At 40.2% G+C, this 25,288-nt stretch overlaps 1 protein-coding gene across 5 annotated transcripts in view; it reads left to right on the top strand.

The window, feature by feature from the left end:
* The window catches only part of ALG9 (ALG9 alpha-1,2-mannosyltransferase), an 89,217-nt gene that overhangs the window by 29,079 nt on the left and 34,850 nt on the right, over positions 1-25,288 (top strand). For 4 of the 5 annotated variants that reach the window (XM_045895065.3, XM_064577444.1, XM_064577445.1 and 1 more), the window contains 5 exons: positions 1,960-2,082; positions 5,289-5,443; positions 8,002-8,131; positions 8,971-9,118; positions 10,515-10,644. In XM_045895065.3, the coding sequence (XP_045751021.1) occupies positions 1,960-2,082; positions 5,289-5,443; positions 8,002-8,131; positions 8,971-9,118; positions 10,515-10,644 (686 nt within the window). The remainder of the gene's footprint in view (positions 1-1,959; positions 2,083-5,288; positions 5,444-8,001; positions 8,132-8,970; positions 9,119-10,514; positions 10,645-25,288) is intronic. The other variant, XM_045895066.3, reaches the window with a different exon arrangement.

Here is a 25,288-nt window from a genome sequence, read left to right on the forward strand (position 1 = left end):
GTCAAAGTTGATATTGCTGCCACCACATTGGTGGTCAGGAGATGATAAAAAAAACTACCTTTCTTGGGGCACCTGCGTGGCTCAGTTAAGTGTTCGACTCTTGATCTCGGCTCAGTCTTGATCTCAGGGTTGTGAGATCGAGCCCTGCGTCAGGTTTCTTGCTGGGCGTGGAGCCTACTTAAAAAAAAAACCACAAAACTACCTTTCTGGAAACTGGATTCCTAAAAGACTCAACTTAGGAAATGTGTTGTTAAATACTAATTAAAATCCGGAGAAGATACGTATTTCTGTATGAAAATCTTCAGTTTTCTGAAGCCAAAAGGTGATTTGTAAAGAATACTGGGTATAAATATGTCTCTAATGAACTTGGCCTGGGACAGGACCTCTGTTCATGGTCCCCATCACTGTGCTTAGACAGAAAGGAGTGAGCTTTCCCAAAAGGTGACACACAGTTGAAGTTGAGTCTTTCCTTAGGGTACCCCCTCCCTCTTCTCCCCTAAATGTTTCTAGCATTACGGGTTTGGTTTCTAATCTTACTTTGCTGTGCAAGCTGCAAAATGTCAGGCTTTTCTGACTATTTCTCTGCCTTCTGATTACCCTTTTAAGCAATGCTGATTGCAGGAAATTGCTGTGGTGCAAGGCGGGTGTCAACACAGTGATTAAAACCCGCGTGTGTCATTCACTGCCTGATTGAAGTAATCACACGGGAAAGAGCAGATGAAAAACCTGCTAAATGTGCAGAGGAGGGCTGGTTCTCATCATTTGGGCTTAAGGATTTCGCGTTAAAGAATCAAAACTTGCGTGAATAAGGCTTGTGTTTTCAGTCATTTTGTTTCATTCTGAGTCCTCAAAACTTCTAAGCAGGATCTGGGTCTGTGAACATTATTTCCCTAAGGAAAACAACTTACTGCTTTTTACCAAATGCAGGGTTCCCTGTATACATGACTATAGAACAGTGGTTAAGCATATCAAAGGGAAAGATCCTAGAATGTGAGTGGGTCAGACAAGTGAGAATAAAATGGGGAAAGGCCTGAATAGCTCAGTCCTGCAAGACTTGCCCCCTCTTCCCCCTGCCACACACACTCCAGAGACCAATCCCAAGTCCACAGATGGTCACTCCTGACCCATCACCTGTAGATGGGAAGTTCCAACAGCCTCCTCTTGGGGTTCAGTTAATTTGCTAGATTGGCTCAGAGAACTTAGAGAAAAATTTACCTAAATTTACCAGCGTATTAGGGAGGATATTATAAAGGATACAAGTGAATAGCCAGATGGAAGAAATGCATAGGGCAAGCTTTGTGGCCTGGAGCTCAGAACTCCTGCTCCTTCCAGGAGTACCACACTCCTCGCAGTTCTGTGTGTTCATCAACCTGGAGTTCTCTGAAGCCTGTCCTTTTGGGTTTGTATGGAGGCTTCATTACATAGGCAGATTGGTGAAATCATTGGCCATTGGTGATTGAACTCTATTGCCAGCCCCTCTCTCCTTGGAGGTCATCAAGGTGGAACTGAAAATTCTAACCCCTCAGTCCCATGGTTGGTTTCCCTGGCCATCAGTCCCCATCCTTAGGCTACCTTGGGGCTTTCCCCAAATCTCATAATTAACAGAAGACACCCTTATCACTCTTATCGATTAGGAAATTCCAAGGGTTTTAGGAGCTCTTTGCCAGGAATGGGGATGAAGACCAAATATAAATTGCTTATTATAAATCCAGTATCACCACCAAGCTATTTAAATTATTTGGTTGTTCTGGAGAAGTGACCAATCCTATTCTCTTCCCATCTTCGGCTCTTATGCTTTCCCTGGGTGGCTGAGCTTCAGGAACTGAGTTCCCCTTGTGGACTCAGTAACTTGAGACATCGGACTATTGACATTACTTGAACAAAGAACATTTTGAGTCAAGCATTGTAAAGGTGTTGAAGGCATCCACTAATGATTTCTTATCTGTTTGTTTCCCTCAGGTACGGAACCGTGGTATTTCTATTTGATTAATGGATTTCTTAATTTTAATGTAGCCTTTGCTTTGGCTCTCCTGGTCTTACCACTGACTTCTCTCATGGAATACCTATTGCAGAGATTTCATGGTGAGTAGTGTAAGGGATGATAGGTTTTTGGGGGAGGAAAGAGCAAGTAACAATATATACCAAGAAGTGAAAATGATTCTCCTACTTCTGTTCTCCATTTTTTCCCTATGGAAATGGTTGGCTTAGTGAATTTTCAATCTGTATTTGTAAATTTATGTGAAGATTTGGCTAATAATTGCAAGTTAAACTGACAAAAGGAGGAACTTTATATCCTTTCAAGTGAGGAAATCATTATAGCATACAGAACCACCCAGGGAGGCAAAAATGGTTAACCGAATCTCAGGAGATCAGCGTATTTGAGTCTTGTGTTTTTTAAAGAAGTGCATGTTAACATGGAAGATGGCTTAAGATAATAAGTAATAGAGGTAAACGTTCTTAGGGGGAATTACTTCAACCAAAAATTTGAAAACTAAACCATACAGGGATTTCCCTCAAATTTGATACTGAAGTGAGAGAAGCTTTGGACTTCCTAAGAAACATTATGCTTCTCTTTGTTCCGTTTTGCTTCTGTGTTTGCCTTACCGTGGAAGGTTTGGTTTGTCAGTTATTTTGCTTGCTTTGACTCTAGTGCACGGCCAGTGTTTTCTCAAGTTGTCACGGAGTTGGGTATCTAGTGCTCATGTTTCTTTTATGGAAGACAGATTTGAACAGAAATTCATATGAGCTTTGGAAAGAGATTCAATTTCAGACTTTTCAGTCTGATTTGGATGCCATATGATCTCTCCATCCCACCCCTCATTCTGCTCTTCTACTATTAATGGTTTATAAAGAGTGCACTGTGTTATACTATTCGAATATGAAAGCAGTTTTCAGTCACTTTTGTTTTAACATGACCATAATGCCATTGTCCTAACAAAATCAACAGTAATTCCTTAATATCTAATACCCAGTTGGTATTCAGGTTTCCTACATTGTCTGAAAAACAGCTTTTTATAGTTAGGTTTTTTTTTGTTTTTTTTTAAAGAGGATCTAAAAGGGGTCATATACTGAATTTGGTGTTAAGTTTCTTAAGCTTTTTATGAGGTTCCCCCCCCTTCTTTTTTCCTCCTGAAGATTTCTAAAGAAATCAGGTCATTCATCTTGCAAAGTGTCCCACATTTGAATTCAGCTGTTTGTCACCTGGAGGTGTTAACTTATTTCTCCATTCCTTGTATTTCCTAAGGATCACTTTATCTTTTTTTGAAAAGTAACTTTTTTTTTTTAAAGATTTTATTTATTTATTTGAGAGAGAGAGAATGAGAGAGAGCACATGAGAGGGGGGAGGGTCAGAGGGAGAAGCAGACTCCCTGCTGAGCAGGGAGCCCGATGTGGGACTCGATCCAGGGACTCCAGGATCATGACCTGAGCCGAAGGCAGTCGCTTAACCAACTGAGCCACCCAGGTGCCCCTAAAGATTTTATTTATTTATTTGAGACAGAGAGAATGACAGAGAGAGAGCACATGAGAGGGGGGAGGGTCAGAGGGAGAAGCAGGCTCCCTGCCGAGCAGGGAGCCCGATGCGGGACTCGATCCAGGGACTCCAGGATCATGACCTGAGCTGAAGGCAGTCGCTTAACCAACTGAGCCACCCAGGCGCCCGAAAAGTAACTTTTTTTAAACTATAAAAATAATTTATGCTTGTGGAGAATTTGGAAATGCTTGTGATGTAAGTATAAAAACAGCATATTAAGCTGTTCTCTACAGTATGAATCCAATTTTGGTTTAAAATGTAATTTACACACATGTCCACCTAGTAAGAAAATGAGTGCTGTTTTTTCTTTATACTTTCTGTGTATTTTATAATAGAAAAAATACTCTTAAAGGAAAAAAACAAAAATATAAAGAATCAGGAAAGAAATTGCCTGTTATTCCATCAAGTAGTACAACTGTAGTTCTGATTTTGTACATTTTATGGAGGACATTCAGAATTTTAGGTCATATTTTATTTTTTTAATGTTTAAATATTTAGTAATCTCTACCCTTAATGTGAGACTTTAACTCACGACCCCCAAGATCAGGAGTCCCATGCTCTTCTGACTGAGCCAGCCAGGTGCCCCAGGCCATATTTTAAAATGTATTTGTTTAAAAAAAATGTATTTGTTAGCCTTTTAAGATGCAGAAGAGAAAAAGATTTCATTTTCTTATAATTTAGAAAACTCCAACCTAAAAAACTTCCTGGGAAGGTATAAATCCTAAATTATAGCCTAAAATCTCATGGTAAAATCTTAGAGTAGAAAGTTTAAAGGATAAGCTTGGTATTTCAGTTCCAGAATTTTCATCCCTGAGGAGTTTCTACAAAAATCCAGATAATTTAGGAATACCAAGATGGATCTTGGTGGCAATCCAGTTTTTCCTCTAAACTTGCTCATTGTAGACATAATGAACACCAGGGGGCGCTGTCTATCTACCCTTGCCAGTGATTTCTAGGCACTGCTGATTATGACTAATAGAAGCACAGTAGGGGGTGCCTTCCTGGCGGGTTGCAGGTTTATCACTTAGTGTTCATGTACCTAACCTTGGGAACTTTCCAGCAGGTGCTTGGGTCTTAGCGTTCATTAAATTCCTTTAATTCCTTAACATGCTTCAAGTATATTTGGGTTCCAATTTTGGGATTCAGAGTGGCTGGCTATTGTAAAAGAAGAGAGAAAACATCATCAGTGAACTTCCTTTAAGAGTGTTTTTATATTTGCTTTGAAACAAACTCTTTTGTGGCTTGACGAAAGCCAGTGATGGGTTTGAGAATCCAGCTTTTTCTTTCCTTTGATCTATAGCTATTTGAACAGACTGATTGGTATATAAGAAAGGAGATTAATGTATTAAACAGAACATGGGAATTAAAACCCAAGAAAGGAGTTTATGTTATGCTTTTGGTTAATCTCAGGAACCTTCAATCTTAGTGGCAGGACTCACTGGGGAGTGAAGACTTTTTTCTTCAGTGTAGAAATTATTAAGCTCTGTTACCCATTTGCTTGACTTTCATTTGTGTTCTAGCCAAATCCAGTATTGTGCCTCCTGTTAGATATTGGCTCTCTTGGGGGATGTCAGGAGTATACACCTCTTTCTACTTAACCCCTTTACTGCATCAGAGAAAGTGTGACTACAAGAGCTGAAACATTTTATGGGGTGCTGTGGGGCGTATTTCTGTTTGAGATCAAGAGAACATTGAAACTAAAAATGTTGTTTCGTTCTAATATGGTGAAAGGTGGATATTTTTCTGTGTCTTACAGTTCAGAATTTAGGCCACCCATATTGGCTTACCTTGGCTCCAATGTATATTTGGTTTATAATTTTCTTCATCCAGCCTCACAAAGAGGAGAGATTTCTTTTCCCTGTATATCCACTTATATGTCTCTGTGGTGCTGTGGCCCTCTCTGCACTTCAGGTGAGTTTCAGGGAAACGCATATCTTCTTCGTTCCATTTCACTTTCTAAATCGGTCAAGAAGCTTAAAGGCAAATTACAGAATGCTTCCCCCAAGATATTTTATCCATGCGTTAAACTTGATACAGATCATATTATTAAAGCTTTATGTATTGATTGCTTGGCTGTTGATCTTACTCTTAAGCTGGTTACATATTTGCACTGTTAATTTGTGTGTTAATTTCTTTCTGTTGCCAACAAGAATCCACTTGATGTTAAAGGAGTTTTATTAAGTCATTGTATAGGCCTACCACAGGATGGTGGCATCACAGCAGAGCTACTGGAATGTTTGCTCTTCAACTCCGAGATCAGATTAAAACTTGCTCAAGTGTTTGGAATAACATCAGGCATTTAGCAATATGGGACACTTTGTAATCCTGTCTTAAAACCTGTCCAGGTCAATTCCTTGTCAGAACTAATCTTGAATATCTTTCTGTCTCTGGCCTCAGAAGCCTCCAGGCTCTTTTTTGACCTCTGCTACCATTTGCAACTGGCGGTAAAGAGTAATTAGGGTGACAGTTTAGAGAGATAATTCACCCGTTTAAGAAGTGTAAAAAATTAAATGGTTCCTAGTATATTCACACATATGTGTAACCAACACCACAGTGAACTTTAGAATATTACCACCTCAAAAGCCCTGTACCCCTTAGCTGTTATCACCACCCCCCTCTTCATATCTCCCCAGCCATAAGCAACTACTAATCTATTTTCTGTCTCTGTAGATTTGCCCATTCTAGGCATTCCATGTAAATGGAGTCCTAAAGTACGTGGTCTTCTGTGACTGGCTTCTTTCATTCAGCATTATGTTTTTAATACTCATCCATGTTAGGATGGTAGTTTAAGAAAAATTTTTAAATTATAAAAGTAATTGAACTTTACTGCACATAATTTTTCATTTACTACTTTTTTTTTTTTTTTTTAAAGATTTTCTTTCTTTGAGAGAGAGAGAATGAGAGACAGAGAGCAGGAGAGGGAGGGGGGTCAAAGGGAGAAGCAGACTCCCTGCCGAGCAGGGAGCCCGATGCGGGACTCGATCCCGGGACTCCAGGATCATGACCTGAGCCGAAGGCAGACGCTTAACCATCTGAGCCACCCAGGCGCCCCTCATTTACTACTTTTTAAAAAAGATTTATTTGAGAGAGCATGCGCGAGAGTAAGAGCATGTGGGCGTGGGGGGAGGGGAGCAGAGGGAGAGAGAAACCCAAGCAGACTCCTTGCTGAGCGTGGAGCCTGATATGAGGCTCAATTCCATGACTCTGACATCACGACCTGAGCCAAAACCAAGTCAGACACTCAATCAACTGTGCCACCCAGGCACCCCACTTTTACTACTTTATAAATTAGCCCTACTATCCTAACAAAACCACCTTCCTTCCAGCATTTTTACCTATCACATACCAAACTTTATTAGGGTTGTAATCTCAATGTACATATAATTTTACATCCCTTTTAATATAACTACAGTAGATCATTTTCAGGGTTGTCATATCTATACCCATCTTTTGAATAGGAGTATGTTCTAAATTTGGTATAAAAACATTATGTAATGTATGTAATATACTGACTTTGTTACATAGAATGATTAGATACATAATTTTTGGTAGGTTTAGGATGCTTATTTCCGTATTATAAACAATGCTAGGATGAACATCTTTCTTTAGGTGTTTGGATTGTTTCCCTAGGACAGATTCCCCCAAATATGAAGGAGTTTAAACACATTTATGGCACTAACAAGTAAATATTTGCAAAATTTTACTTCCCCAAAGTTTAGGTCTAGTCTAAGAAGGAAGAAAGAAATCTAATGGGAACGTGCTCAAAGATTGTAGAATTCATGCATGTATGTATATATTGTAATAATAATCCTCTGGTTTGTAAAGTAGTTTAGCAGATAATTAACCGCATTTTCCTGATGCTCTGTGAGAGGAATTCTTTTTTCTTGTTTGGTCATGAGACATTCTGTTGATACTAAAACTGATGAAAACTTCTCAGCGAGAAAAGTAAAGATGAACACTTGTTACATCAAAATAGAGATACTTCATATATCAAAGCAAACTGCCAAAAAGCACTTTTGTTTATTTAATCTATTTATTAAGAACACTCTTTTTTTTAAGTAGGGTCCATGCCCAACATGGGGCTTGTACTCACAACCCTGAGATCAAGAGTCGCATGCTCCACCGACTGAGCCAGCCAGGCACACCAGCACTTTTGTTTAAATATTAAAAAAAATAAATAAATTATTAGGACCTTAAGCACTAGAGAGGTTTCCAGATATTTTTCCTATGAAGCTGGTGAGAATTCCTCTGGTTGGGCTGACCTGTAGATAGTCCTAACGGAATTTGTTTTCATCTTAGAACTTGGAGCGGGTACCTCACTTAAGTGTTTGCAAATGCTCAGACCCTTAATAGACTCTCTTCTGCTGCTTCTTCCCTCTTGGTGGTGTTATGATGTTTTCTGATTATATTATGTATATTCTGCAAGTTTTGTTTTTTTTTTTTTTCAATACAGTTTTCTTTCCTTCTAGAAATGTTACCACTTCGTGTTTCAGCGATACCGCCTGGAGCATTACACGGTGACATCGAACTGGCTGGCATCAGGAATGCTCGTCCTGTTTGGGCTCTTGTCCTTTTCTCGCTCTGTGGCACTGTTCAAAGGTAGGTGCACAGAGAATGTCTTGCCCCAGACTCACGAGGCACTTCACCTTGGGTTTTGATGGATATGTGATTAACACAGTTCAACTTCAGCTGGGAGGAGGACTGCTGTAAAGAGACCCCGTGGACTTAATATTGTGACAGGAATGTGACTTCTCTTCCTTAAAATGAAAGAGAAGACTGAGAATTCTACAAGGAATTTCTGACTGACTATAAAATTTTTTTTCTGGGCGCCTGGGTGGCTCAGTTGGTTAAGCGACTGCCTGGAGTCCTGGGATCGAGTCCCGCATCAGGCTCCCTGCTCAGCAGGGAGTCTGCTTCTCCCTCTGATCCTCCCCCATCTCATGCTCTCTCTCTCTGTCTCATTCTCTCTCTCAAATAAATAAATAAAATCTTTCCCAAAAAAATTTTTTTTTTCTGTTCTTGGTTTTTTTTGTTGGTGGTGGTTTTTTAAAGGATGCTTTTTCATTTTGAAGGATGAATTAACGAAGCGTTGAACATAGGAAGCAAATTTGGGGCTTAATTCCCATGATTATATTCTTCCTGTAATTATTATTTGGATCCAGAAGATTAAAATGTGCTCAAAGAAAGAAGTTAAAAAGGCAGAAGGGTGTAGAGAAGGGCAAGAAAGCAAATGCTGTTTGGTAGAACAGGGTCTCTGCTGTGATCATCTTGCTCACTGGAGAGACGCTGTGTATCAGTGGGGCAGGCTTCATGTGCTGGGGACCTTCACACTCTTCAGTTACACACGAGTTACAGGGGGACGTTCACATGCATTATGATTCATTATCAGCCTCTCATCTTACTCATCTTTGGCTTTCACAAACCTCTCTTCCTTCCAGGGTATCACGGGCCCCTTGATTTGTATCCAGAATTTTACCGAATTGCCACGGACCCAACCATCCACACTGTCCCAGAAGGCAGGCCTGTGAATGTCTGTGTAGGAAAGGAATGGTATCGCTTTCCCAGTAGCTTCCTTCTGCCTGATAAGTAAGTTTTCCTTTAATTCCTAGAGTTTTATTTTTTATGTTTATTATTATTTATTTATTTTTAAAATATTTATTTGACAGAGAGGCAGCGAGAGAGGGAGCACAAGCAGGGGGAGAGGGAGAAGCAGGCTTCCCGCCGAGCAGGGAGCCCGATGCGGGGCTCGATCCCAGGACCCTGGGATCATGACCTGAGCCGAAGGCAGATGCTTAACGACTGAGCCATCCAGACGCCCCCTAATTCCCAGAGTTTTAAATCAAGGAGTAAAAACAGCAATTCTATGATAGTGTCTCCTTAATTTTTCTTTCATGTTCGGATTTTCACAAAAAGTTGTTGGATAATTGACCACATCAGAGCTGTGAGATCTGCACTGTGCAACCACAGTGGTGTTCAGTGGACTGGTGGCTGTGTCTGGCCACGCACCCCATGCTCCCTGTAACTGCGGGGACTTCTAAAAACCCCTGGGGCCCCAGGCTCCTGCTAGTGGCTCTTCCTGAGGATTCATATGTAAATTTCAATAATAATCTGATATTAATCCACTTCCAAAAGTGGTCTAGAAACTCTAGCTATAAGAGTGTTTTTAGAGAAGAAATGTTTGTCATCCAATGATAGTGAAAGTTCTTTACCAGCATGTGGACGCTGGGGAAAGCTCTGGTTAAGGTAAGTGTACCACTTGCCTTCATGCTCTCTGTTGGATGATAGCGTAGGCTCAGGAGTTCCTCGTGTTTGCTTGATTCGGACAGGGAAGGTCCTATTTAGGGAAAAGGGAAGTCGGGTTAAGATGAGTCGTGTTGTTCCATTTGGGGATTGGCTTCAGCAGCTTAGCTGGTGGGGGTATCTTGTGCTGAAGGAAGATCCTGTAACGGTCATTAATCATTAAATTGTAGGGTGGTTTTTTGTTTTTGTTTTTGTTTTTTTTGAAGTATTAACTAATGTTAGCCTCTGCCTTTTACCTTTGCAATAGTTTCACAACTAAAGATACTTGTGAGAATTACTCAGGGACAAAGTACTTCTCCCGTAGTGTGTTCTTGCATTTCACTCTTTTCCTACCTGATGAATTTGCTTTAATTTGGTAAGTGCCTCTATCATGTGGTTATTGGTGATAAACTGGGATGCTTCTCTGGTTGTTTGGAAGGACCATTTGGTTGCAAATTTTACTGCTAAGAGTTGGTGGAGTGGGTTGAGAGACCTCTCACTGAAAATTTCTCAACGATGTTGGACTGAATCATGACCTTTGCCTCTATGCCCCCTGGTGGAGGTTTTAGCAGAAATATTTTTTTCTCCAAGCGAGATGTTTTTCACATGAATTTTTTTTTTTTTTTTTGGCTTATTTCAAGTACATTTAGCAATATGGGCCCCCTGTGTTTTTCTTACTCTTCCTTATTTGTGTTTCTGACAGTTGGCAGCTTCAGTTCATTCCATCAGAGTTCAGGGGTCAGTTACCAAAACCTTTTGCGGAGGGACCGCTGGCCACTCGAATTGTTCCTACTGACGTGAATGACCAGAACCTGGAGGAGCCATCCAGATACGTAAGGGCGACAGTTTCTTTCACCACTTGAAAGTTCTACCCTAAAATCTGTTGGCATACACGTTGGAGCTTTGATTAAATGGGAATTTCTTAGAAAGTGATTTCTTTAGGGTAAGAGATGTAACAGCTTTTGTTGAGAAAGAATAGTAGCACTTTTAGAATTTCCTTTTATTTTCTGTGAAACACATAGTTCAATGTATTTTCTGAGCCGGTCTCGAAATTTTCTTATGTGGAATTCGAATCATTTTGAAACACATTCTGAAACTCTTATTCCCTGGCTCATTAAAATATTTGGTGGGGAACTTTCAAGTTCTCAGTAGACCTTTGACCTAATTATCAGTGTATTCTGGTTTTAGCAAATGGACGTCAGTGAGTGAAGGCTATTTTCCTGGTGAGCGCACGGTGCAGTCTCTGTCAGGGTCATGCTTTTTCACCCACTCATTTTTATGTACTCCGGGAGCCCATGTGGTTTTTTTTCAGTTCCTTTGAAAGATGACACTTGCGCCATTTGATATTTGTAAAATCTTTGTAGAAAAGGTGAACACAATAAAGATAATGTTCCTGGTTCCCGGAGACAGGAGAAGAGTATTCTGTAGAATTATTAGAAAGCACTTTTTTTTGGCAACCTGTCTTTTAAAGAAACATTTGACGGTTTAGATGTCAAACACATTTTGGGTAGGTTTTCCCATATACTTCCTATATGAAATGACCGGGACTCGTGGTATTGTGAAGGGCTCCTGCAGCCGCACATGGCCTTTTGTCTCCCAGGTGGAGACCCTTGGGCTGATGAGGGAGAGTCTTACTGTGGGAGTTTAAGCTATAAGCTATGGAAATGGCCATTGTCAGGTACATATTTGGCCTGGCTCCCTGAGAAGGTAAGATCTGTATTCCATCAAGGGGTTATATCAGTTTTTTTTCCTAACTTAAGCGTCTGATTCCTGGAGCGTTGAAAATACCCCAGGATGGGGTAAAGTGTTTTTGGTCATTTTTGTTTTAGCTGCAGATACTCTCCTGACAGCAGGCCTTGATGGGGATCACCATGAGGACATGGAGAGTCAGAAGGTTGGGCACGTGCGCTATAATGGAAGCGGGGGAGGCACAGGTTCAGAGTGATGTTTAAGAAGGAGGATGGACTTTGGAGTCAAGTAGGCCTGAGTTCAAATCCTACTTCTCTTGCTTACTTTGGTGACCTTGGGCAAATTAACTTCTCTATTTAATTTGTTTCTATCTGTAAAATGGAATAATGGCACCCATTTGGAAGATTATAATGAGCTTAGATATTCTGTCTTATTTAGCATAGTGTGGTACATAGATTTCCCCACAAATGTTCTTAATCTGATAATGGTATATCAGAGGGATTGGAGGTAAAGGAACCCTTAAGAGGATTTATAATCTGCCTGAATCTCTCTCTCCTTCCTTCCTTTTCTTGTTTTCCATCCTGATTTTTGTCCACCCACACCCATCATTGCCTTTTCCATCCCAGTGACTTTGCTTATCTTGGTGACTGGGCCTAGACTACCTTGGCCTCCCTCCATCTGCCATCAAAACTCTTTTCCTGTCTGTAGCCTTTCCCACCTACTTAAGCCCGTAGTGAGCTGTGCTCCTTTAAATGCCTGAAATACTTTACCGCTCATTTGGCCATTCATTTTTGTCTTACGTTATTTACGTATTTCTGATATGTATGTCCTGTGTCTCCTCATCAGCCTGTGAATGCTGTGGAGAGAATGCCTGCACCCCGTTTCTTCTGTATTCACTGTAGCATCTGGGATAGTGCTGTGTGTCTGGTAGTTAGCCTGCATGTGCTTTCTGAGTGGGGAAATGAATGTTCCTCATCATTCGCACAGTGATCTTGAGAGAAAGCTGGCTATAAAATCTTACAGTGGCCTTTTGCACATTTCTCAGGCTTTGGTCACTGGTTGTCTTTGGTTAGATTATATTCCCATATTCTCTGCTACCAGACACTGTTAAATTTAGTTCAGTGTCTCTGTTAGCTTTACCCAAAAGCAAAGATTTTTCGGAATACCTGTAAGAGTCACCAAAATGCTGATTCAAAACAAACAAAGTCTGATGTATCTGAGTGTGTAGTGTCCACCATTGTGCTCGTCCACCTTCCTGTGTTTGAGAGTTTTCCTGCAAAGCTCTTTCTGACATTTCCTGCCTGGAGGGACAAGTGTCTTCCAAATCCAGGCTGCTCACCTTTCACCCTTTGGAAAGTAAAGGAGACATTTGACAGCTCGCTGTGAATTCGACGTGAATGATGATCAGGGATTCATTTCTTTCAGTCAGTTGGTTTTCTTCTGATGATAAAAACATAAATTCATTGTATAAAATAATGAAAGCTATCAATAAAAAAGTCATCTATAATCTTATTACCCGAATTTTAAACTATGTTTACCATTTTGGTCTTTTTGTCTTTTACTTGTTTCCCTTGCATATGTGTAGATAGGTATGTTAACAAAAATGTCAATTATTAAAAAAAATTTTAATGTAGTTTTTAAGAAACAGTGCCAGGATTGTGGCTGTGATAGTAACTTGGCCTGGTGTGTAGGAGTACATGCTAGACTACATCAGTGCTCGTTCCTCCCGGTATTAGTCCTGGTTCTTTTGAGAAGGCCAAGTCATGATGTTCCCTGTCTTTGCTCAGCATGTGGGATGCACAGTGCTTTTATCAGCCCACTGGCTCTGAGAGACGGGTTTTAGCCAACCTTCGGCTTCAGTGCTCAGTGGTGAGGTCTGTCTCCTCTTTCTGGTCTGCGTGGAAATGAGGATACATGCAGGACTTCCTTTACTTCACTCTCCTCCTTGACGTCTGAGTCGATCAAGAATTAAGAGTGTTTGTAAATGCTCTGTGGTTTCTACGGCACTGTTGGAACCATTTGCAGAAATATTTTTATTTTGCTCCCTATTCTTTCATTCAGTCTTTCATGAGTAGCTTTTGAACATCTCATTATTGAACGGGTGCATGCCAGATTTCCTGCCAAAATCAAGGTGTGAATTTAGAAGATACATTCAGTGTCTCCTCTTCATTAATTGACAAATCCAGTTTTTTGTTGGCTATTTCAAGGTGAATGATCTCCTTCTGACTCCAAATCTGATACCTGATGTGGGAGCTACAGGAGTAACAAACACCTGTTCAGGAGGGATCTCAGACTTTTCTCTGATTTTAACTTAATGCGTAAACAGACTTGGAGGAAGCTTGTCCATCTGTTCTCTTTGAAAAAATGGAAGTGTTCATTGATGACTTTTCCCCAAACAGTGATACAGTCAGTTCTGCTCTAACGTGATATAAAGTTGCTAAAAATCATTGTGTGGTAAAAAACCACAAGGCTCCTGTTTCACATTTAGGTCTTTCAACCATTTTGAGTCTATTTTTGTGTGTGATGTAAGGAAATGGTCCAGTTTCATTCTTCTGCATGTGGCTGTCCAATTTTCCCAACACCATTTGTTGAAGAGACCGTCTTTTTTCCATTGGACATTCTTTCTTGCTTTGTCGAAGATTAGTTGACCATAGAGTTGAGGGTCCATTTCTGGGCTCTCCGTTCTGTTCCATTGAAAAACAAAAACAAAAAACCACAAGGCTTATGAGGAAAATGGGATTAGGGACACAGTACTCAAAAACGTTGTCAGTGACACATAAAAGAAGATATGAGCCTATAAAAATGGTCGCACAGTTTCACATACGTTGAGTGGCTGAAAGTACGTAGGTACTAGAGTAATGGGGGAGTTTGCCTTGAAACAGACCTGAAGCCGAGGTGCTGGAAGGCTTATCTGCAGTAGGTCAGAAAGTCCTCCTGCCGGAGCGGTCGGTGTGGCTCCGAGCACGGCGTGTGCTGCAGACACGGCGAGACCACGGAGGGCGCGCGCACGCGCCTGGTGTATTCCTTCTCTGACAACTCAGCCGAGTGCAGTTTGCCTGCTTCACCGCGGGTTTCTCGTGGATTGAATGACACAAGAGCAAAAGCAGAAATTGAATTACGCTATATCCGTTGTGTGGGAACAAATTTGCATTTTCAAAACAAGTGTTACAACGGAATTGACTGCATATTCAGTCAAAACTTAAGTTTTGACTTAAGTACTTGTTCTTAAGTCCTTGCTTTTCCCATTTAATCAGTGGGAAGAATTATGAATTTGGAAGGGAATTTAAGATACCACAGAGTCTTTGATTTCTTCATTTTATGGGTAAAGAAATGGAGGCTCAGAGGGGTTGTAACCTGACAAAGGTTAGTCCTAGTATGAGAAGCTTGGTTTCAGGATTCCCCAATATTCTTTTCACACCTCCTCTTACTTCCAAAGCCACTTTTAGTTTATACCATATGGCATATTCCTTGAGTGTATGTGTGTGTTCATGGTTAATCATTCTTTGATGTAATAAGGTTGAATAGACAATAGCTGAGCATTAATTTTTAAAGAAGTTACTTTACATTTCTCAGCTCAGATATATATATATAAATGCCAGGTATTTTAAGTGGCAATTGTTGTGTTTGTTTATAGAAATAATTAGGGTCCTCACCCCCTTTCATTCTTTCTCTCCTCTTTATCTTATCCTTCCTCCTCCTCCTTATTAGAAGTCCTTACTGCAGCAGAACAAAAGTTGTCCTATAGATAATCCTTGCTAATTGTTATCAGCCTAATATTGAAGCAGAAGAAGGTTCAAATTGCTATAATACATGCAGTGGAATAAGATTGGAATCGCTAAGAATTTAAGTGAAGGCTGTTCATAATGCTTCTTTAAAATTAATTCTCTGGTATCCATTATGTTGACATTTAGAAAAGTGAACTTTCCATGATCTTTAGTGGTTGAATGACCAAAAATTTTTACCTGTGAGTTCACATTTTTATAGTGCAGTACATTTTTACTCAAGAATGTAGGGTTTCAATTGACAAATACATGTTTAGCAAGTATGGGAGATGAAAAAACTATAAAACAGTCTGTGCCTCTGGGTGACAACTACTTAATGTAAGTGGAGTTTATGTAAAAGAAGAAAAGCCAGAAAAATACTTGAAGTCTTTCCCTATCAGGTGTATTCTCCTAGGCCTCAGTGCTCCTATTAAAAAAAAAAAAAAAAAAAAAAAGAGATCATAGAATATTGATCCCTGGTAAAATGATGGCAAGAGCACTGGGCTGGGCGTTAGAAGCACCTGTAATTCCTTTCGGGAACTGAATGAAGTATGTATTTTTTTTCTTAAATGACTTTGTGAGTTTCCAAGGCCATTGAAGTAGTTTTGCATCTGCTTCCAATTTGCTGTGACTACATCAGATGTGACTACATCTGAAATCCAGTTGCAATTTCAGGATATCCCATTACCTGTTTTCTTTTTTTTTTTTTTAACATTTTTTTATTTATTTGACGGAGAGAGACACAGCGAGAGAGGGAACACAAGCAGGGGGAGTGGGAGAGGGAGAAGCAGGCCTCCTGCCGAGCAGGGAGCCCAATGCGGGGCTCGATCCCAGGACCCTGGGATCATGACCTGAGCCGAAGGCAGACGCTTAACGACTGAGCCACCCAGGCGCCCCTCATTACCTGTATTCTAATCAAATATTTAATGGTGGCAAATCTTGAGACGTGACTCCTGGGCCATGGGACCTAATGACCAGAGATGGCAGTCTGTGTGCTGCCTCTGTCCCAGAGGAGCGGAGTATATGTTAGGGGCACACTGTGCTGTGTAGTCAGCCTGAGTGATGCTGACATTGGGGGGTTGGAGAGACACAGCCACGGGCCCCACCCCTGCAAAATCTCCACTCCAGCTGAGAAAGCGGAGCGAGGAATATTTATTCCTGCCCAACTCCCCTGAGTTCAAACCACCTCAACAAAATGTACACTTTTTATTAATGATGTCTTGATCTCTGTGTCAGGCCTTTTCTTTGAGAATATATATTTTTCTTTGTCTGAGGTGGTATTAAATTTTTGTCCTTAACATACATTTATTGAGAAGATGTAAACAATGTTCTATTGATTATCAATAAATTAGTTTGAATTCCACCCCCCATACCTTTTTTTCCTTCTGCTTTAGAGGTGCTGATTTGTTCTTCTCCAAAGCTTTTAGTGGGTTCTTAGAAACTGAAAGAAGTCACATTTCTTTCAAAATGAGTCTTAAATGCTTGTATTTTACAAAATTTTAAACTAAGGCATATTTTTAGCTTCAACAGCTGGTTGATATGTAGCCTGTGACTAATGAAATGAAACACATTTTTGTTTCACGATCATGTGTTAATGTCACCCTACAATTTTGTTATTTTTGATGCAAGAAAGAATGATTAAATCTGAAGAAACAAAAAAATGAGCTTTTTGGTTACACTTTAAGGCAGATTTAAATCCAGTCTTTTGGTTTTTGAACTGTAGATGATGTTATGGAGCATGGGCTCAGATTTTGCATTTTGAGATATTGGCAAAATTGAGAGAAGAAACTATTCTTTTTGATTCTAGCTCTTAGACCCAAGGGGCAGTAGTCACTTGGTGTTACCAGGGTTTCAACTGAGAAAACTCAAATCAAAAACTAAAAATAGTCACACTAAAATAGTCTATATATATAATATGATCCAGATTTTGTAAGGAAAAATCTATATCTGTAGAAAAGAAGCTCTGGGACATAAACTAACAGGTGGATGGTAATTTATTTTGGGTGGTGGGATTATAGGGAATTTTTTTTAATGCATTTAAAAATATTTTTATAGGGTGCCTGGGTGGCTCAGTTGATTGGGTGTCTGCCTTCGGCTCAGATCATGATCTCAGGGTCCTGGGACTGAGCCCCACATCGGGCTCCCTGCTTGCAGGGAACCTGCTTCTCTCTCTCTCTCTCTCTCTCTATCTCTCTATCTCTCTCTCGCTATCTCTCGCTATCTCTCTCTCGCTATCTCTCTCTCTCTCTCTCGCTCGCTGTCTCGCTATCTCGCTTGCTATCTCTCTCTCAAAGTCTTTAACAAAAACTAAATTTCCTTTAAAAAATATTTTTATAGTAAGTCATGCTATACTTTCATCATTTTTTTTAAAAAAGATTTTGAGAGAGAGTGAGAGAGAACACAAGCAGGGGGAGCGGCAGGCAGAGGGAGAGGAAGAAGCAGGCTCCCAACAAGCAGGGAGCCCGACTCGGGGCTTGATCCCAGGACCCTGGGATCATGATCTGAGCCAAAGGCAGACGCTTAACCAACTGAGCCACCCAGGTGCCCTTGTACTTTCATTGTTTTTAAAAAAGAGCCCTAATAGGGGCTATAGATACCAAATCTTTGTTCTGTGTTCTCTGCTAAATTATATATTTAAGGGCAAGGGTTCATGTCTTTGTCCTTACTCTTTGAAACCTCCACCATATTGAACATAGGGCGTATACACAGAGGATGATTTAAAAAGTTTTAAACTGGGGCTCCTGGGTGGCTCAGTCGTTAAGCGTCTGCCTTCGGCTCAGGTCATGATCCCAGTCTTGGGATCCTAAGTCCCAGATGCTTAACGACTGAGCCACCCAGGCGCCCCAATAAATAAAATCTTATAGAAGTTTTAAACTAAAATACTTAACATCGCCTTTCATTTAGTCATCTTGAATTCAAGAGAGGCCTAACCAAACCCTGATGATAATAATAGACATTTAGACTAATTAGGACTTAAGCACTATCATTCCTCAAGATCTAGGTATAATCCTCTTAGGGTGCTAGGTTACAAGCTCCGGAGGACAGGCACCGTGTCCTTCCCATCGTTGTATCGCTGGCAGGGCCCAGCACGGCATAGATATTAGCTGACGAGCCTTGTCAGTCTTCATTAACAGGTCCCAGACCGAAAGAAACGCTTACCTCTCCTGCTACCTCTTGTTTTAAGGAGAAAATCCCCGAACCCCTGATTTCTATAGCTATCTCTGCCTGCCTTTAATAAGGAACAGAACAAATAGGTTTGTGTTACCTATCAAGATGCCAGTCCACGAAAAACATTCATGTTACTGCCTTAATATCATAGCATTTACTGTAAGACTGGTTAGCAGTTTGTTTTTTAGAAAACAGTATTGATACCTTTTTTTGATTAGTGTTCTCTCTGTTCTTCAAGTCTCATCACTCTGTGTTCAGTCCTTTCCATTTCTCCTCTCATGATGAAGGATTTTCAGAAAGGTTTTGTTTATTTTTGCCTTATATATTATTTGAGTTTGTTTTGAGAAAGATACACCCTTCTATTACGGACACAGGTTAACCAGTTCCAGTCACATATACCATCCCACCAAATCTCGAGGCTCTTTATTGCTTTCTTTTTTTTTCATTTAATAAACTTTTTTGTTAAATACTTAGATTCCCAGGAATTACAAAGGTCGTACAGAGAAGGGTGCATGTACACTTCATCCAGTTTCCCCACCATAACTGGAGTATAATTCCCAAACCAGGAAATTGGCATTAGTATGATTCCGTGCCATTTTGTTACCTGTATATAGATTCAGGTATCCACTGCTGGGACCAAGGTACAGAACTATTCCACCTGCACAGAAGTCTTCTTTCTACCACTCCTGTAGTTTCATGCCACCTTCACCATCCCTGACCCCTGGCAGTTGTTACTTTGTCCTCCGTCTCTATAATTTTGCTGTCTTGAGAATTTTATATAAATAGAATCATATAGTGTGTAACCTTTAAGGTTGCCTTTTTCCCTCTGCATATAATGCCCTTGAGATCCATCCAAGTTGTGTGCATCAGTTTGTTCGTTTTAGTTTCTGAGTTGTGTTCCATGGTATAGACATAGTGCAGTTTGTTCACCTGTTACAAGGCATTTTGGTCGTTGCCAGTTTTTGGCTCTGACAAAGTCATTGTGAATCTTTGTGTACAGGTTTTTCTGTGGATACACATGTTCATTTCTCTGGAATAAATGCCCAGGAATGTGATTGCTGGATCATATGGTACGTAAATGTTTCAGTTTTTCAGAAACTGCCAAATGATTTTCTAGATTGGCTGTACCTGTTCAAGTGAGGTGTTAGAAATCTTACCTCTCGGGTGCCTGGGTGGCTCAGTTGGTTAAGCGACTGCCTTTGGCTCAGGTCATGATCCTGGAGTCCTGGGATCGAGTCCCACATCGGGCTCCCTGCTCAGCGGGGAGTCTGCTTCTCCCTCTGACCCTCCCCACTCTCATGCTCTCTCTATCTCATTCTCTCTCTCAAATAAATAAATAAAATCTTTAAAAAAAAAAAAATCTTACCTCTCTTTAGGTCCCTTTATCCTCCTCTGTTTATAATTGTCTTAAATATTTCTCTTGTTATTAATATTGAGAACCACATCAGAAAGTGTTAAAAATCTTTGCCTCAACCTTTAAATGATAATTTAGAAAACTTGAGAAGGAAAATGTAGTGTTTTTATCCATATACTTATTCTTCTGTTATCTTTTCTTCCTAATGTTTCACTGTTCCTTCTTTTATTATTAACTTTCTACTTTAGAATTTGTGCCATCCTTTCAGGGTAAAGAATGTTTTTCCTCTGGATATGGCATTGTGGGTTGACAGTTCTGTTTTTTCACTACTTGAACAAAATTGTGCCCTTTTCTCTGGCCTCCATGGTTTCTTATGAGAAATCTGCTGTCCTTCTACTTGTTTTTCCTCTATAGGCAAGGTGTCATTTTTTCTCTGGCTGCTTTCAAGATTTTTTCTTTCTCTTTATTTTTCACAAGTTGGATTATGTGTCATAGAATGAATTTCTTTGAGTTTATCCTGTTTGGGATTCAGTCAGCTTCTTGATTCCATAATTTTAAGTGTCTTGCCAGATTTGGGGAGCTTTCAGCCATTTTTGCTTCTTGTACTCTTTCGGCCCTGCCCTCTTTCTCCTCTCCTTCTGGGACTCGGCAACATGAATGTTAGAGAGCTTTTGTGAGAGTTCCACAGGTCCCTGGAGCTCTTTATTTTCCTGTCCTTCTTCTTTCTGTTATCCAGACTGTGTAATTTTATTACTCTTTTCCAGTTCACTGATTCTTTCCTCTGATTCCTCCACTCTGCTGTTGAGCACATCTGCTGAGCTGTTTATTTCAGTTTTTGTCCTTTCCCTCTCTGATATCCATTTGGTTCTTCTTCTGTTTCTTTGCTGAGACTTTGTTTTGTTTCAAGCATGTTTGTAATTGCTGATAGAAGCATTTTTATCATGGCTGCTTTTGGATCTTTGTTAGATAATTCTGATAACTTTATTATCTCTGTCTTGGCATCTGTTGTCATTTGTCATGTGAGTTGAGATCTTCCTGTTTGTTTCTGTGATGAGTGAGTTTTCGTTGAAACCAGGACATTTTGGGTATTCTGAGACACTGGATCTTCTTTAAGTCTTCTGTTTTAGCTGACCTCCTCTGACCTAACGCTGGTGGAGGAAAAGGAGTTTGCCTTGTCACTGCCAGATGGAGTTAGAAGTCCAGGTTCCCTTCTTGGTCTCCATGGATACCTGGGCATAGGTAGGGGTGGGTGTTACTGCTGTGTGGCATTGGGAAGTTCAGGGTCACTACTAGACCTCTACTGATATCACCTTGACTGAGGGCAGGGGCACCTCGTTCCTGTTCCCCACATGGCCTCCACTGTGACACCATGGGGGCTGTTACCATTGGACAGTAGTGAAAGTCCTGACTCTGCTAGGCCTTCTCTGACCCCACCTCAGCATGTGGAGCAGGGCTGCCTTGAGACCATTAGGTAGCGTGGAAGTCTAGGCTCCTGTGTTGTTTCCTCTGATGCCACAGGGTAGGTGGTGGAGAGAAGAGACTCATTACTACCCAGCAGGGTTGTAAGTCCTGGTTCCCTACTACTCAGTTTTCTCTGATCCCATACAGCCAGGAGGAGGGGGGGCCCTTCTTTGCAGCCTGAAGATTATTTGCCAAATCTCCACTGGAGATTTCTTGTCAGAGATAGAGATGGAATGACACTCTTTTGGGTGGTGTTTGGCTAGTGTTTTAGGGTTCTCCAGAGAAACAGACCAATAGTGTGTGTGCGTGTGTGTGTGTGTGTGTGTGTGATTTCATTTAAGAAATTGACTGACACAATTGTGGGGGCCGGTAAGTCTGAAATCTGCAAGGTAGGTTGGCAGGCTGAGGACCCAGGGAAGAATCGATGTTGTAGCTTGAGTCCGAAGAAACATCCAGAATTCTGGAGGCAGAATTCTCTCTTCCTTGAGGGGACCTCTCTCTTTTACTCTTAAGGTTTTCAACTGATTGGATAAGGCCTACCCACATTATGAAGGGTAAGTGCTTTACTCAGAGTTTGCTGATTTAAATGTTAATGTACTCTAAAAAATGCCTTCACAGCAGCATCTAGTCTGGTGTTTGACCAAATATCTGGGTACTGTGGCCTAGCTAAGTTGACACATAAAATTAATTATTGCTGCTAGAGTAGAGTGGCTATTGTATAAAAGTATTGTTCCTGCCATCCTGAGGTTGCTAGCTGGCCTGCCTTCTTTTCTCTGCCCTTTGGAGTTGTCTTAGGTTTGTTTCATACATAGGGTCAGGGCTTTTAGCTGGACTTAGCAGAAGGAATACAGGAAAGTACCTGCTCTTGCTTTTTATTTGCCATCTTCTTTTAACCTGGATTAAATGCTTTATTGATATTTGAGACCATAGGTTTTTATTTCTAAGCCTCTTCTTTGTTTTTCCTGAAAATTATTTATTCCTTCTGTGTAGTTTTTTAACATATTAAATCTTTTGGACTAGAGTGTCTGATTTTATGATTTTTATCTGGATTTTTTTTCACTCCCCTTTCAGATTTCAGCTTAAAAATCTCTTAATTTAGTTGGAAGTTTTTCTAAGAAGCACATTCACTCTGGTCTTGGTGAGCTGCATTCTGACCCTTGCCAGGAGCTCATTGATCTATAAGCTGTAATCCAGAAAAAGTCTTATGATTTAAAAAAATTTTTTTCAACAGTCTTATGATTTGACTCCATTGCTTATATTCTGCTGTGTGGTGCCCTTTATCTTTTGCTTCTCAAGTGCCAACTTTTAACTTGACAAGAAATGGAAAATATCTCTTTGCTTCAAAAACTTTGAGTATCCCACCTGTGATCTCGGAGTCACTTGACATACAGCCTCGCCTTCTTCTGTCCTTTGTTTCTAATATGAATTGGCAGGGCTCACTGCTTGGCAGACTCATGTCTTAGCCGGTTCCCTATCAATTTGATACATTCTAGGAAGATGGAATTCTTTTCTTTTACCTGTGTTAGGTCTGTTTTCACATGGACACTTCTCAAGTCTCCAGTCAGGGTCATTTATAGGATGGCTCTAGTTCAGAGCCTGGGAGCCATATCCTGGCTCCTGTCACATAGCCTCTGTGCCTGGCTGCTTATGCCTGTGAGTCTTCACAAAGGTAGTTTGCTGTTCCCGTAATGCTCTTTTCTACTACTTCTCTTCTGACGAGTCTACCAAGCCACTTTCCAGGCTACAGAGCTTGTTTTCTGTGGGAGTTTCTTGCAGATTTTGAGCAAAGGAGAGCTACTGAGACTTCTTTTTGTTGTTGTGACACAATTTCCCCATGGCCATTTACCTTGCCCAATTGCCCAAATAGTTATGCACTGTCTATTTACCTTTAAAGCATTGACTTTTAAAAAAATCCATTTACTCTTTTTTTTTTTTTTTTTTAAGATTTTATTTATTTGGGAGAGAGAGAGAGAGAGAGCACAAGCCGGGGATGAGGAGAAGAAGGGGAGTGAGAAGCAGACTTCCTGCTGAGCCAGACACAGTGCTCTATCCCATGACCCTGAGATCATGACCTGAGCCAAAGTCAGACACTCAACTGACTGAGCCGCCCAAGTGCCCCAAAATCCACTTACTCTTAACACCTACAATCAACCCAATTATATATGTTAGTAGAAGAAATTGTACATAGATGACTTCTTCTCCTGAATATATTTTGCTCTTAACACTTCAATATGAGAGTGTTTTGGGAATTCACAGAATTTCAAATAAGCTAGCAAAGTCACCCATTAAAACCCAACATAAGAATCTCCAGAAAATTGGTCACGGGCCCCAGTCTATTTCCCCTACCTACCTTTTCCCAACATTTCAAGTAGGGAACTAGTACTATAATTTTATAGGTTGATGCAAATATTAGGCTGGGTAGAGTTTCATCTATTGAAGTAACACCCTTTTAAAGGGTGATGAAAATGACTGTGGAAAGTTTGAGTTCATAAAATCATTCTCTCTTCTTGGGTCATGAAATACATTCCAGGAACTGATAATAATGTCAATTGGCTGATTAAACAGAGAATTATAATAGCAGAAGATTTTGTGAGCATGTTTTGCCAACTCCGGATGACTAAAGTTAATTTCCTCTTCCTTTTTATTTATACTTTGGCATAATTGCTTTATTCTGTTGGCTGGCTGCCATTTAAAGTTTATTTATTTGGTATTGTCCATCTCAAGTAGTAAGCTCCTAAAGTGCAGGTATTTGTATGTTTGTCTTCCTCTGGTTCTTTTCAAAATTATGAAATATAAGCTTTATTTTTTTTAAAGATTTTATTTGTCAGAGAGAGAGGGAGGGAGGGAGAGAGAGCACAAGTGGGGGGAGCGGCAGGCAGAGGGAGGATACTCCCTGCTAAGCAGGGAGCCTGATGTGGGTCTCCATCCCAGGACCCTGGGATCATGACCTGAGCTGAAGGCAGATGCTTAACCGACTGAGCCACCCAGGCATCTCAACAATATAAATTTTAAAGAAAAAATGAAAATATACAAAGATGGTATATGACTTTTTGTATACATGGCTCAACTTAACTGTAAAGTAGAAATTCTCTGTAAAATGTGTGATTTATTTTTCTTTTGTTTCCTAATTTGGTATTTAATAGGCTTTTTTTTTTTTAAGGGTGGCTTTCAGATTTTTTTATCTCCAATACAGAATGAGAAATACCTTCTATATCCCAGCTCAGCACGAATGTGTGCACATGTGTACACACACATACACACAAGTGGGGGTGAAAGTGTCACAAATAATACTTTTTACCAAGTGAAATGCATTCTTTTTTTTTTTTTTAAGATTTTATTTATTTATTTGAGAGAGAGAGAATGAGAGAGAGCACATGAGAGGGGGGAGGGTCAGAGGGAGAAGCAGACTCCCTGCCGAGCAGGGAGCCCGATGCGGGACTCGATCCCGGGACTCCAGGATCACGACCTGAGCCGAAGGCAGTCGCTTAACCAACTGAGCCACCCAGGCGCCCGTGAAATGCATTCTTATACTTTCTATTCTCTTCCAGTGCATTCTAATTAAAAGTTTTTTTTAGTATAGTTGGCACACAATGTTATATTAGTTTCAGGTGTACAACAGAGTGAATTGACAAGTTCATCATACATTATATTGCACTTACCACAAGTGGAGCTGCCATCTGTCCCCATATGATGCTATGACAGTATCATGGACTATGTTCCTTTTGCTGTGTTAATAGACTTCCCTTAATGATGGTAGTGATAGTGACTTTAGTCATAAACACCAGTGATTTCATTCTTTTTATTTTATTTCCAGTATAGTTAACATACAGTGTTATGATTTTATTCTTTATTATAGATGTATTCTTAAAATATTTTATATAAGCTGATATTTTAAAAGTCAAATTTATAAAAGAAACCTTGAATTTGTTGTAAAAAGGAAATAAGCAATTTCCAATGATTTCTTAGTGTTCTAAATAATGGATATTGTATAAAAGAACAGGTTTGTTTCTCTGGAGATACATTGTTGAGAACTACATGTTATGT

Source organism: Mirounga angustirostris, unplaced genomic scaffold (assembly GCF_029215605.1).
Source record: "Mirounga angustirostris isolate CCGP_5_RB_7025 unplaced genomic scaffold, mMirAng1.0.hap1 SCAF_13, whole genome shotgun sequence".
Taxonomy (NCBI): Eukaryota; Metazoa; Chordata; class Mammalia; order Carnivora; family Phocidae; genus Mirounga; species Mirounga angustirostris.